Genomic DNA, 14,999 nt, shown 5'->3' on the forward strand with positions numbered 1-14,999 from the left:
AACGTTAAGAAACCCGAGTTTGACAAAGACAAAAACAAAAAAAGAATTCTCAATATTATGTAGTAGTTGATATGCTGCCTTCACCATTACTGTTTGAGGAGCTGCAGGTGTACACATATCCCGAAGACAAAAACGTCTTGATTAATCGCGATTCTAATAACCATAAATATAGTACAACGTTGTGACAGCATCTCATAGCGATACAATAGCCCCAAAGTGAATTCCTGATGTCTTCCATCGATTACAGACCTGTGACTATGACAGCTGGCTGAGTGAAACCAAGTCTGACAGTTGATCATGAAAGAGACCCCAGCCTGGATTAGCAGAGCTCTAACCGGGACCACCGGGTCAAAACAACACCACACGCCCCCTTCACGCCCCCTTCCCGCCCCTTCACACTCACACCTGGCCCTGGGGGGGGGGCTGATGTCAGCCCACTGAAGAAGTCAAGGTCAAACCCCGGCATTGTGCCTGTGTCAACCGTGTGCTAAAGGCTAATCTAGCATGTATGGACGAATGTGTAAGCATGCCAGCCATGCAAGCGGTGGGCGTGGCCCCATTGTGTATGCGTGGCCATGTGTGTGCCTAGAGTCACCGTGAGTGTGATCGGCAGTGTGTTATTTGGTTAAGCGTGCAAATTAAACGTCCCGTTAAGCTGTGTTTCCCAACTCGGGGTCGTCCACACGGTGCTGAATGGGAAGACTTTGCAGTCAAAACCACTGCAACCTGACTGTTTTTGATGCTGAACATTGGTGCAATATTTAGGGTGATGAAACTGAAGATGATGATTATAACGATGATGATGAAGGTGATGATTATTATGATGATGATTATGACGACGTTGATAAGAATAAAGGTGCTTGTGCATATGTGTGTGTGTGTGTGTGCGTATGCGTGTGCGTGTGTGCGTGTGCGTGTGCGTGTATGTGTGCGCGTATAGCCTGCGTCTTGATGTCTTTACATCCAGCGCGGCACGTCCCCCGGACTCCTCATCCCCAGGGGTCGTGTGTACGTGACCCGGGGGGTCCATGGACCCCAGGCTGACCACAGCCTTGGCTTTGTCCCCTATAGCTCCTATAGCGTCTGTCCCCCTCCCCTTTGTGGCAGCAGGCCCAGTGTGTGTTCAGCGCGTGTTCAAGGCATTCCTACTGGATGTTCGCTCATTGTGTCCTTGCAGGTGTGTTGCCCCCCCTCGTGTGTCTTGTTCAATCCCCCGCCCACACACACACTCACACACACACACACACACCAGCTGCAAGGGGGTTGACCCCTGAGGCTGGAGGTCCGCTGGAATAGGGGGCAGTGAACCCAGATGTAGAATGTTCTAGAAAGGCCCCTGAGTGAGTTTCTGAGGACGTCTCTTAGGACACGGATTAACAGTAGATCCCCCCTCCCTCGGGGAAAATTGAGTAGCCTCAAAACATGCGATGGAGGGTGAAAAGCACTAACAACAATGGCGTGGCTAATACTGAATGGTTGACATGGAATGAATACATCAGATGTAACAATGCTAACGTGCATCGGATGTAACAATGCTACGGTGGTGAAATCGTTTTAAGGTGAAGCCTTGTATTGTTTCACAGAATCAAGTGAAAGAGCTGTATGGGTTTGATTCATCTCCGTTGACAGCTGTTCCTCTTCTCAGTATTGACAATGGAAAGATTGCACTCTGAATGCCTCTACAAGTATAGCGTCATGACCAGTGTTATGTTCAGAGGAGCATTGAAACCAACAGAGTGAGGCCAGGCCCCTCTGGTGATTGGACGGCTTACATTTCTGTAGTATTTTCTCTATCGATGGAAGGCACACAAAAAGCTTTACAGTTAATTCCTCACATATGCTCCAACACACACACACACACACACACACACACACACACACACACACACACACACACACACACACACACACACACACACACACACACACACACAAACAACATTGACGTGACGTCAATCATAGCTAAGGCCTTATTCCAGGTAATCACCACATAGAGAGAGAGAGAGAGAGAGAGAGAGAGAGAGAGAGAGAGAGAGAGAGAGAGAGAGAGAGAGAGAGAGAGAGAGAGAGAGAGAGAGAGAGAGAGAGAGAGAGAGAGAGAGAGAGAGTGGATCTGTTAGGGGAGTGTGTGGGAGAGTGAGAATGAGTGGATCTGTTTGTGTGTGTGTGTGCGTGTATGTGTGTGTGTGTGTGTGTGTGTGTGTGTGTGTGTGTGGGCAAACATATATCTGTGTGTGTTTGTGTCTGAAGAATGAAGAAGATGATGAATTGAGGGGGGGGGGGGCTCTCACCTCGTCCATGACATCAGCCAGCTTGCTGAGTGTCTCCTCCGCGAGGCCCTGGAACGTAGGGACACTAGAGAGAGAGAGAGAGAGAGAGAGAGAGAGAGAGAGAGCCCTCCTGTTATAATGACAACAACCTGCGCTATATCTCCCAACCTACGCTACGCTCCCCAAGTAGACTTGCTAAGCTCTTCACAATGATGGATGATTATACTAAAGAGTGTTTGTCCAGGTCCTCACTGAGATAGATTAACAATGCTGGAGCGAACACACAACACCCACAGATGGTGTTGTTATATGTATCTGATCATCAATTGCTGTATGTCTAGCTAGTGTATCAGGATTGTTGCTTTCAATTGAGTTATCTCAAAATGACTAGTGAGAGGTTCCGGGCACAATTCCCACAATGCTGCCTAGGGACCTTAGTCTAAAGTGGGGGAATATGTTTCATAAAACACAATGTCTGCTGGCCCGCTACTCTGGAGTTGAACTTGGTTGTAGGAGACCTGTGAGAAGGCTCTACAAATAAATCAAATGATCTTTGTCGCACACACACACACACACACACACACACACACACACACACACACACACACAAAGCATGTAAACATAGGTGTCGGATCGTCTTTCATCAGGTGACTCATCATGTGACCAGACAGTTACGACCTGCGTTTGTCATTTCCTCTTATGGTATAGAGCTGCAGAGTAGGCTCACACACACACACACACACACACACACACACACACACACACACACACACACACACACACACACACACACACACACACACACACACACACACACACACACAAAAGCCAAAGGCCACGTTGTTGCTATAGAAACAAAAATCTAAATAGTGTTGAGTTGCGGCTTATTTCAATATGTCTGTGTCTACATAACATCGATTCATGTAGTACAGAACACATATATCAATGTATATGTCCAATACATAATATATAAAAGATCATTACTTTATTCATGCTAATATAAAAATACAATCACAAATAAATATATATCACTGGATGTACTTAGTGTCTGCTTATTTCTGATATGCTGGTGTCATGTAACTGTCACCTTTATAAATAAGACTGTTACAAATATAGTTATAGCTCAAACTAGAGTGTGAGCACTACATAAACAACTCCCAACGTGCTAACTTTATGTGATCCAGGAGAATGTTTTAAATGGACTATGTGTAAGAGAATCAGAAATGACTTCTTATTACTGATCCCTTTGGCCGGTAGGTGAACTGCAGCCTGCTGCAAGCAGTGAGATCTCCGTGGGTTGAGACAATGACAATCATAAACTAATTTGAGCTATGATCATTAATTAGCATCAGCTATAAACAGACAATGGGAGTGGCATGGGTGGATTTAATGCACATTAAATGTACAAATTAAAGTTCTGAAAGAACCGCATTTTTGCCGTTATCCAGGCTTGGACATGTCACTTTTTGCCAGCCGTCCGGGGTCCAATGTGATAGAAATCCACCCACAGGCTGTTCTGAGCAACGGGGAGAAACGGTGAAGGGCTCACTTTTAAAGTTAACTCACAACCGGTGCATATACTGCCAATTTAAAGCGAGTTTAGCTTCGGAAAAATCCTACACATAGTCCCCACTTTAAACCTCTAAAGTATAAGGAGGAAGTTCTTGACGGCATCCGCGTGGGAGCAGAGCTGATGTTGACTCCCGTATGAAGGGGTCTATTTGGAGCTGTGCTTGTTCCAGGAAGCAGAGCTGTTTGGGTTATGCACAGAGCAGCGCTTCAAGGCTCCTGGCTGCTGGAGTCCCTGGCGCGGTGCCACCTGTGTTGATTGTGTTTACGAAGCCTGAAGAAAGAGTGAAAGTGCAGAAATACACCGTTCAGCGCCGTAGCGCACAGGCGTTTGCATAGGCCAGCCACACACGCACCCACACACGTACATTCACACACATGCATGCATATATTGAATGTTCACACATGCATGGACACACACATACATTCACACACACCGTAAGCACCCACACATGCACCCACACGCATACATTCACACACATGCATACATGTGTGCACAGTCACACATGGATACATATCTACACATTCATACATGCATCGACACTCACACACATACAAGCAGACCCAAATATACGGAAAAAACAACTGACCACTGCTTATCCTTCATGCACACGTGGTACAGCCAAAATAAACAGACATGCGAGTTATGGCAGTGGGTCAGGATACCTGCGTTGTGATTGGCTGTGGTGGAAACAAGCCCCGTGCCAAAGGGATGGAACTACAGCATGTCATGCAGCACCCAAAAGCTGTCAGCGCACACATGCACTTCCACAACCACAAATGCACACATATTTAAGTACACTAATAATAACTAATATAAAATGTGTTTTTGCTTCCTTAACCAAAACCAAAACCTAAACGAATCCAAACGATAAAAAACCAAAATAATGAAAATCGTCCTTGAGAACACAAACAACTTTTAATATCTGCTCTCCCCAAATCACTATGGCTGCACAAACTATACTTTTACAAACTAGAGAACCAGGTGTCTCGGGGCTTCTTGTCTGTAATTTGAGGGGCTCCCTGCTAGACTGGGCGAGGTATAAATGTCAGGATTGTTTGTTCAATAGAATGGAACATATGCGTTACTTGAGGCGTATCAACATCGTAAACAGTAACATATACGCTTACTGGCAAGATTTGCGGAATAACAATGGCACCTATCCAAGGCCTTATATGGCAAGAGAACACAGAAATAACACATTAATAAAAAGATTAATTACATTTCATTAAATGACGTTTATTAAGCAGATGCTTTTGTCCAGAGCGACTTCCAAAGAAGATTGACTACTGGAGAATGCCCAACTTCCAAAGAATCATTTGAGGACATAAAAACGAATAAAATAGGCAAAGCAAGTGGTTTTAAGTGCTACAATATAGAAACTCGAGATAGAGACTGTGTTTTTATTATAATTGTCAATCAATTCAATAAATCCATTGTATTTTTCTTTTCTTTTTAGTATTCTTTTTCTTATGGATAAATAAAACAACAAATCGAAACAAATATATCAACTCATTAATCGATCGATCCACCGAGATTCTACCTAACACCACATAAAAAAAAGAAGAAGAATACATTCATATATTCATAAATTCATGTTTCCTTTTGTTTGTTTTTTAACTTTAAATGGTGATTTATCAGATTTACACAGCCTCTAATTTAGACTAACCCTGCAAACAGTATCGAAGGCTATCCTGTGTAATCCTGCATGAATTACTCGATTTTGCTTCCTTCCTTCCCCCCTAATTTGACCAGTTGCAAGAACATATTGGTTCTTTGAAGGACCAACCACAGCTCTAAGCTACAGGCATCCACAACTTCATCAGAACAGTTGAGCCTCAGATCCAAGTTGTAAACAGCTTGCTTTGAATCCCGATGGTCTTTCAATGGACCTTCTTGTGAAATTATTATTTTTGTGCAGATTGGTCAATTAACGTCAGCCAGGTGCATTGCAAGATACACAACATGAGTTGTTGAATGTATTAGGGGATAATTTATGATGTGTGAATTAGGTAATTATAAATTAACATGTGTTAGTGTTGAATACAGATCAGAGGTAGTGCGTTGGAGTGGAGGCGAAAGATACATGGGGAGCGACTGATGAGGTAGTGAAGGAGAGAAGTATGATGATGAGAGAAAGAGGGAGACAGACAGAGATGGAGTGAGTGAGAAAACTTTGAGGAAAATTGAAAGAGAAACTATTAATATAATAATTACATATGAGGTCTCATGTAGATGGCAGCGTTAAGACAGAGGTATGGTTGTGATCCCTGGAGCTATGTTGGTATGGTATGTTTACTACTGTATGTGCATTCTCTTGAATGTTATGGCTATTTATGAACAGTGTATTGTGTAACAATGTTTTCAACCCCCATCTCTGCTTAACGGTTTGATTATGACCATTACGGACACAGAAAAACATAGTTCTTAGTTATTTTCCATGTGTCATTGTTGACACAATGTTTGCGCAAAGAAATTATAAATGTATGAAAGAAATCATTTATTTGTTAGGTTGTTGGTAATTTTTTATTTAATGATTATTGTTCCTAGCATACTGCGCTACTACCGCTTGCTGTGTGCAGTGTATTGTGATGTAACAGATATTGATACTACGGAGTATTTCCACAAAGTGCCTTCTGTGAAATACCCATCAGGGGTACTATCGACCCCGGGCTCATACCCATAAGACCCCTCTCCTTTGATCGACAGATGATGTCACACTGTGGACACCCTTGAAATGTGCGAAGGCGTTTGTAAGCCACACCAGTCCACTTCACACCCGGGCCTAAATATATACCACGGTAGATTGGTGCAAATCTCCCGTGATATCCCCCTGGGATGGCCCGCTCAGGGGAAACCTAACCAGAGGAGACTCATCCAGGGCTGTGGGAAAACGCCTTCTACTACTGGCATACTGCTGGGGGGTGTAGAAGGCCAAGAGGGTCCATGATGTCCCCAAAGACGTTTACGGTCTTAAGGCTTCTCAAGGACCTCCTCAATGCCAATGGTGGTTAAGATGGGTTTCTCAAGGGGCACTATGCTTTAGGGAAATACCAACAAAAGTACAAGATTAAAAACTTTGCCAAAGTTATCAAAGCTTGGTTAAATAAATATCTATTAATTATGATATTAAAAGTTGAGTCATGTTAAAGTCATCTTATTCATACCTACCTTGTCTTGAACAAATGCCTGGCATCGTAAGAAAGATTTGTTCATAGGTAGACAATATATTTCAAAGATAATATAATATATTTAAATCTTTCACCACATTCTAACCACATTTGATCCACATTCAACCTGTTGTTCAAGACACCTCTTTGTTGAGTATGTCCATGAACGACGCCTGCTGAGATATCATTGAACATCGACTGTCATGACCGTCATGACCTTGAACTTTAAACATTCCCCTTCCACCACCAACAGCCGAGCTTACCCTCACATCTGACCTGTCGACAGCTGTTAATGTTTCACACATACCTAAGGGGATTCAATTGTCCCGCGTAGGTGTGTCACATGAGCAGCGTGTTGGCCACGCTGCTGCCGCACTTTACCGGAGCGAAACCTCTCCGCAATGTTTCCATCCGCTAAAAATACCAGCCCGCTGGCAAGCCAGTTATCTAGACATCCATCCGTCCGAGCCAGCCAACCAGATAGAGTGTCAGGGCAGCGGGGCTATACCCCTGCAGGCTGGTTTGGACCATGAGCAGTTTGAACGTTCTGATCTTGGGGAGGCCACGCAAGTCTCTCAAACTCGAATAACCGCAAAGAATTCAAAGAAAAGTTTCTGTTGAAATATTTCACTCCGGATATCAGGGAGGATTCTCCCCCAGTGTGGAGGAGGTTGATTTCCAACAGCCTAAGGGATTACTGTGTTTGTTGCTTGCTCCAGAGGCTCCTTCAATAAGAAGGGCGCCGACAGGGGAAGACTCACCACGAATCATCCAGCGTCCTCGTAAAGAGGATTCTCAAACGTACTTTCTTTTCACCTCTGTGTCCTCCTGAGAATGCCTTGCTCAGAGGCGGCGCGTCCTGGATTGTGACAGTCCACCGTTGGCAACTGCACCGGCCCCGTTCAACTACATGTGGGCTCAGCCAGAGGTTCTGGCCCCGTCGACGCTCAGCCAGTACCATCGCATCCGACCGCCCTGCCCGCCGCTGTGCTACCCCCACCTGGTCAACTGGACATGGCCGCTCCCTGCCTCCCATGAGATGGCGGACTGCTGAATGTTGTCATCAGAAGGAGCAAACAAACTGGCGGTGTAACAAATGACTATTTATGCTTGGGTTTTTCAAGGGTCCATTTGTTGAATCATTTATTTTTTCTTGCACAATATTGCACTATTTTTGTTTTTGTTGTTCGGTTTCGTCCAGCCAATAAATCGAACTTTGTGGTCTAAACTTCAGACTGAAGAAGACCCTCCAAGGGCTTTTCTACGCATTTTTTGGAGGGTTTATTTAACTTGTGTGGACAGTTCAATGAGAGAGCTACTCCCCCTCCCCATCCGGAGGCACAGAGAGAGGCTCAGCAGCCTCCCTCCTGCACCCTCCTCGTCCCCCTTCCCCATCACCTCCTTCTCCATCCACACCTCCAAGAAGTTCCCTTTTGTCCATGTGGTGAAATGTTGCAGGTACAACCACAGTCCCACAGTCCCATGCTAATGCACCCCGGACGCACGTCCACTCCCTGTTTCAGTATTGTGTTAGTTTGCTGCTGCTTCATAATGTCACACCTTGCCTCTTTGTTTCCAAACACACCACCCAGACAATTCACATCCGCTCTTAAGAATTGGCTTATTCTTACCTATGGAACTATATTGTTTTGCTAGCTTAATATCATTCAATATTTCCTCATGTTTGTTATGAAAGAATAAGTCTAACTGCATTACTGTATAACCGGGGCTGATACTGAGTAACTGCCGTCAAACAAGACCATCCACACGTGGTGGACGTTATAAGTTCCACAGTGTGAAGTTATTTCGTTAACACTTCTTTCGTTTGCACCTTTATTCAGGTATGAGGCTGAGAATGCCTTCTACTCCAGCCTGAAGTTGACAGACTTCAACATCATCGATACTCTTGGAGTTGGAGGCTTTGGACGTGTAGAACTGGTAAGATAACAAAAGATGACTATCATGAGCAGTACTGCTAACATCATCTAAGTGTTTCTCAGACAGTCTACAGAGCCTATCAGTATGCATCTTTGAGCAAGATGCCTGCCATCCTGCTCCTTAACGACATGTATCTGAATTCACTGTAAGCCACTAAGGATATAAGCTTCTCCTTAATAACTACTAAATACAAGTTCCAGAAAAAATATTAAGTCGGTTCCTGTTCATACCTACACTGTACATGTTTCTTTTGGACGCAGTTTACTTGGCCGTGAATGAGGTAGAGAAGACAGAGCACACGTAGAAGAGTACGTCCCGCTCTGTATTCCAGTAATAACCCCGACCTGGCCCCCAGAGACAGACCCAGGCCCCCACACTCCCTTAGGAGGATAGCCTGTGGAAGTCTGGTGTTGATGCCCCAGGGGAGCCTTGAGACCCAGGGACCGATGCTCGTATCTCTGGATCAAACCCAAATCCCTTTTTATTTTGAAGAAGAAGAGGAATAAGACCTGTATCTTATCTCTATGTCTCAAAATTACCCAGCCTTCAAATTCTTTGAAAAGGAATTCATTGTTAAAAGTCCAATTATTTTTTTAGGTCTGGTTGCAAGGGCATTTAGACAAAAGCACTTCCTTGTCGAAGTGGTTCATTATTGAAGCACCCTTTAGCAGAGACGACCCAACCAAAGCGTAGGGGCCTTCTTTCTTTATAGCATACGCTACATTTCAACTCTATGAATAGAAGGGGGAATAAAGTAATGTTTTAGTGTAATATAGTTGGATCTTTTGGTGAACCGGTCCCTACAGTTGACCTTTCTCCCCTATTCCCCAAATTCTGAACTGGTATGGTGCTCTGAGTCAGCAAAAATACAATAAATAAAGACCTTCATTTACTTCAGATGAGATGCAGATGGCTCCTTCCCTGGAAACAGGATTACATTTCTATGACCTTTAAACTCTATCATTTCGGATCTTAATATCAGACCATTTATTACCAGCCTCTGTCTAGCTTTTTCCCAGCCCTTCATCTCCATCAGCCCATATCATCTGACATGGTGTGATAGGAAGCCAAAGGCTGCGAGCTCATCAAGGCAGCGCACAGGGATACTCACGGCACTTACTCAGCAGAAACTATTTTTACGCCTGAAACCAAACCCACGGCTAATACCATTACCCATTGAATCTGCGGTAAATCTATAAAGATAAAGGGGATATCGATGGACTGGGCTGGGATGAGGGGCTTTGGGTATGTGGGGGGGGAGGAGACGTACGGTCCAGCACCAGACAGTTGGTTGCGACAGAGGTTAATTTTAGGTAACTTTCCACTAGCACACGAGTGCTAGTAACCGGAATCGACAGACACGGGACCCAGACTGCTGTCCCTCCTGCTTGATTTACAGACTTTATGATCACGTTCCAGAGAGAGAGAGAGAGAGAGAGAGAGAGAGAGAGAGAGAGAGAGAGAGAGAGAGAGAGAGAGAGAGAGAGAGAGAGAGAGGAGAGAGAGAGAGAGAGAGAGAGAGAGAGAGAGAGAGAGAGAGAGAGAGAGAGAGAGAGAGAGAGAGAGAGAATATTGATTGATATGATTTGTTTTATAAAGAGTCAGCCTGAATACATTGGGACATAGTTTGGGCCGGAAATGTATTGTAGCTGGTGAACGACGTGTGGAAGAGACAAAGACAGAGACAGAGAGAGAGACAGGGAAGGAGAAAGCAAGCAGGAGACGATATGCTCGGGGTGGGGGGGGCGCAGCAGGATAGAGGGGAGGAGGGAGGAGTGGTGGGGGGGGGGGGAAGGGAGAGGACAGGGGGGAAGCCCTTGGGTGGTTTATTTCCAAAAGAGGAAGGCTTCCCCTGCCAGGATTTCCCATCATGCCTTCCGAGTTATTTTGGGATCAGCCACTCTAGCCCATGGAGGAAGAAAACAACCCCCCCCCCACCCCCACCCTCCCACACACACACACACCTCCTCCCCCTCCTCCCATAACTTTCACACCTGTCCACATGTCAATCTATCTGTCTGTATGTTTGACTGTTAAACTGTGTCTGTTTGACGATTCCATGTATTATTTGTCCATCAGTCATTCAATTCTGGGAACCCAAGATCAAGAACGCTGTCATGTATACAGAGATGAAAGTACAACTGTCTTATTCCCACTCCCAGATGCCCGTGTGCGCACACACACACACACATACACATACTGGCTCCTACTCTTCTGCATTCTGTCATGCAAGTAGGTCTTTCACATGACCTCATGTAAAGAATCTGTCTCTCTCGTTCTCGCTCTCTTTCTCTATATGTCTCTCCCTCAGGGGACTGTGCTCTGATATAGCTTGCTGACCTCATGACAGTCTTTTTGTAGAGCTTGTTGCTGAATTAGCACGCAAGGCTAAAAATGGCCTGAATGCCACCAGAGGGTGTCCCCTTCTGAGCACATGTTTACAAGCAAGGTGAGCTTAGCTGCTTTTCTGAGGCATTTCTGGCAGGGAAGCACCACATGTTTACGGGAACTTTTACAGAGCGCTAAGCTAGCTGTGACTGAAAGACCCAATGGACGTGTGTTGACGGTTTGGCCTGATTAATAGCAGCAGTTGTCTGTTGTTCATACTTAGTTTTATCTTTAAATTGAAAAATCATTTCCCATAAATAATTGATGGCAATCATAAAAATGTAGGTGCTTGGAAACTGAAGGGCTTATAATTTCCTGAAAGATTTCTTTGTATTCAGTCCAGGAAATAATTTAAGTCAAAAAATGTAAAGCTTATTTGAACTGAAAACCAAAAACCCATTCATTACCTCCTATGCCTAACGCAATGTAATCAGACCATGCAGAACGACATAATAAGGTAATTTATATTAAAAACATCATCTCTCTGGTGTTCCCAGGTGCAGCTGAAGAACGAGGAGGCCAAGACCTTTGCCATGAAGATCCTGAAGAAGCGCCATATCGTGGACACGAGGCAGCAGGAGCACATCCGGTCGGAGAAACACATCATGACCGACGCTCACTCCGACTTCATCGTCAGGTAAGACCCTCACCATCCTTCAACAGAAACACATGTGATCCAGGACACGGGGAAGCCATTTTGAATGCCCAATATCTTAAATATTCAATCTCCACAATGAAAGTTCTGATGACAGATGTCTTGCTTCCTTCTCATTTCAAAGGATTTTATTTTACATGCATTTCATTGTTTGACATACATATTTAGCCACCCCTCTGAAACAAGCAAACACTACAATGGAATACAATGACATGACACACATGCAACAAACTTAAAACCAGACCTCTGTCAATCTCTCTTGACCCAGAATTCCTATCTCGGCGATAGAATCACACTCATGTCTTCTACTGGTGACCGACCAGCTCCAGTGATGCCGCGGTTGAATTGATGCCTTGCTAATGGGAGATTATTGCTCTATCTTACAGGTTGTACCGGTCGTTTAAAGACAGTAAATATCTGTACATGCTGATGGAGGCCTGTCTGGGTGGAGAGCTGTGGACGATACTGAGAGACAGGTAGCTACACACACACACACACACACACACACACACACACACACACACACACACGCACACGCACACGCACACGCGGCGCGTGCGCGCGCATCTGTACACACACACACACATCCGTACACAAAACACACAAACATGTCTAATATATTGTAATAATAATCTTCATTTCTAAAGCCTATCTCTATCTATATGTGTGTATCCAGGGGGTCGTTTGAGGACGTCACCACCAGGTTCTACACAGCGTGCGTGGTGGAGGCATTTGCCTACCTGCACACTAAAGGCATCATCTACAGAGACCTGAAGCCTGAGAACCTCATCCTGGACAGCAGGGGCTACGCCAAGCTTGTACGCATGCACCCTCACACAAATACATACTCACACGCACTCAGACACGCACACATGCACACCCTCATCGACATGAATGCACTCACACATACACAAACAAACACACACCTACATGCACACACCTATGTCATATGACTCCTATGTTACGACTATGAGCAACAGAGTTTAACAAACCCATCCTCTCTCTCTCTCTTTTTCTCTCTCTCTCTCTCTCTCTCTCTCTCTCTCTCTCTCTCTCTCTCTCTCTCTCTCCATTCTCTCTCTCTCTCCATTCTCTCTCTCTCTCTCTCCATTCTCTCTCTCCATTCTCCCTCTCCATTTTTCTCTCTCTCTCTCTCTCTCTCTCTCTCTCTCTCTCTCTCTCTCTCTCTCTCTCTCTCTCTCTCTCTCTCTCTCTCTCTCTCTCTCTCTCCCTCTCTCTGCCTCCAGGTGGACTTCGGTTTCGCTAAGAAGATCGGTTTCGGTAAGAAGACGTGGACGTTCTGCGGGACGCCGGAGTACGTGGCCCCGGAGATCATCCTGAACAAGGGCCACGACATCTCGGCAGACTACTGGTCCCTCGGCATCCTCATGTATGAGCTGCTGACCGGCAGGTACGACCGAGCATAGCCTAGCCTAGCCTAGCGTAGCCTCAGATCATATCTACATGGTACAGCATAGTATAGCATAGCATATCCTCTCATAGCAAAGATTGTGTCATCTAAAATATATGTGTGTCGTATATCCTATCATACCATCGACATTATGTCACAGCCTGTCTAACCATCAAGGGATATCATATCATAGAAACTATGTCAGATAGGAACACTCATTCCTCAAAGAACTCACACAAATACACACACACACACACACACACACACACACACACACACACACCTCCAAGCCTTCAGTCAAAAGACAATTTTCTAGTATGGCAACATACTAGACAATAAAGCTTTTTGAATCTTTTTGAATCTTGAATAGCAATGATCATGTCATAGAAAATACTATATAAAATCACAGAAACTATATCATATAAAATATACAATATCGTAGAAACTATATTATATCATAGAAACGATCATATCATAGAAAATATATACGATTGTATAAAATATATCATAGAAAATATATCATAAAATGGAAAATATATCTTATCGTCATCATATCATATCATCGCAAATAATTGATTTCTCTCCCTCGCTCTCTCTTTCTTTCTCCCTCTCCCTCCCTCCCCTAGCCCTCCCTTCTCGGGTCCTGACCCCATGAAGACCTACAACATCATCCTGAGGGGCATTGACATGGTGGAGTTCCCCAAGAAGATCACAAAGAACGCTGCCAACCTCATCAAGAAGCTCTGCCGGTAGAGCCAGGCCCACATGATATACTGAAGCCAAGTGCTCAAATCCCTGCTTTCTACAGACTTTGGTCCAAGCCCCCAACAGGAACGACCATAAAAATGATGATCTGATGATCAGATGATCTGACATTTCACAGCTAGACATTGAAATGAATAGTTTTAATGCAAAGAGCCTTAATACCTTTGTTATTGATAAGGGTATATTCAAGGAGTTAACAGTCCATATGTTGTTGTAATGTCCCTGCAGAGACAGTCCATCGGAACGCCTTGGAAACTTGAAAAATGGAGTGAAAGACATTCAGAAGCACAAGTAAGTGCCAACCTTTTATCTTATCTCATCTAATCTCTTCTTCTACTCATTTATGTACATGACCTTGACTTGACAATTTTCTCTCTCTCTCTCTCTCTCTCTCTCTCTCTCTCTCTCTCTCTCTCTCTCTCTCTCTCTCCCTCTCTGTCTCTCTACCAGGTGGTTTGAAGGCTTTAACTGGGAGGGGCTGAGGAAGGGGGCTCTGACCCCTCCTATCATCCCTGATGTGAGTTTTACAAAACAGTCACACCAGCTTTTAACAGGATTGCTTCAGTGTTGTGAAACTAAAGGATGATTCCTCTCTCTCTCTCTCTCCCCCTTCTGTTGTTCCCAAGGTCACTTCACCAACAGACACCAGTAACTTTGACAGTTTCCCTGAAGACACAGATGACCCCCCACCTGACGACAACTCTGGGTGGGACACTGACTTTTAGGAAGCCTCTTGGCCTTAGTTCCTCTTGTTTTTTCTTGTGCACACATACAAACACACACACACACACACACACACACACACACACACACACACACACACACACACACA

General features: G+C 44.6%; 1 protein-coding gene across 3 annotated transcripts in view; it reads left to right on the plus strand.

Moving 5' to 3' along the window:
- Window positions 1–14,999, plus strand: part of LOC130370987 (cGMP-dependent protein kinase 1-like) — a 298,669-nt gene extending 283,670 nt beyond the window's left edge. For 2 of the 3 annotated variants that reach the window (XM_056576567.1, XM_056576566.1), the window contains exons 10-18: window positions 8,852–8,948; window positions 11,834–11,973; window positions 12,378–12,467; window positions 12,668–12,809; window positions 13,239–13,402; window positions 14,029–14,151; window positions 14,396–14,458; window positions 14,618–14,684; window positions 14,794–14,999. In XM_056576567.1, the coding sequence (XP_056432542.1) occupies window positions 8,852–8,948; window positions 11,834–11,973; window positions 12,378–12,467; window positions 12,668–12,809; window positions 13,239–13,402; window positions 14,029–14,151; window positions 14,396–14,458; window positions 14,618–14,684; window positions 14,794–14,892 (985 nt within the window). In that variant the 3' untranslated portion in view covers window positions 14,893–14,999. Of the gene's footprint in view, window positions 1–2,923; window positions 8,469–8,851; window positions 8,949–11,833; window positions 11,974–12,377; window positions 12,468–12,667; window positions 12,810–13,238; window positions 13,403–14,028; window positions 14,152–14,395; window positions 14,459–14,617; window positions 14,685–14,793 lie in introns of those variants that run through there. The other variant, XM_056576568.1, reaches the window with a different exon arrangement.

The sequence above is a fragment of the Gadus chalcogrammus genome, chromosome 18 (assembly GCF_026213295.1).
Source record: "Gadus chalcogrammus isolate NIFS_2021 chromosome 18, NIFS_Gcha_1.0, whole genome shotgun sequence".
Taxonomy (NCBI): domain Eukaryota; kingdom Metazoa; phylum Chordata; class Actinopteri; order Gadiformes; family Gadidae; genus Gadus; species Gadus chalcogrammus.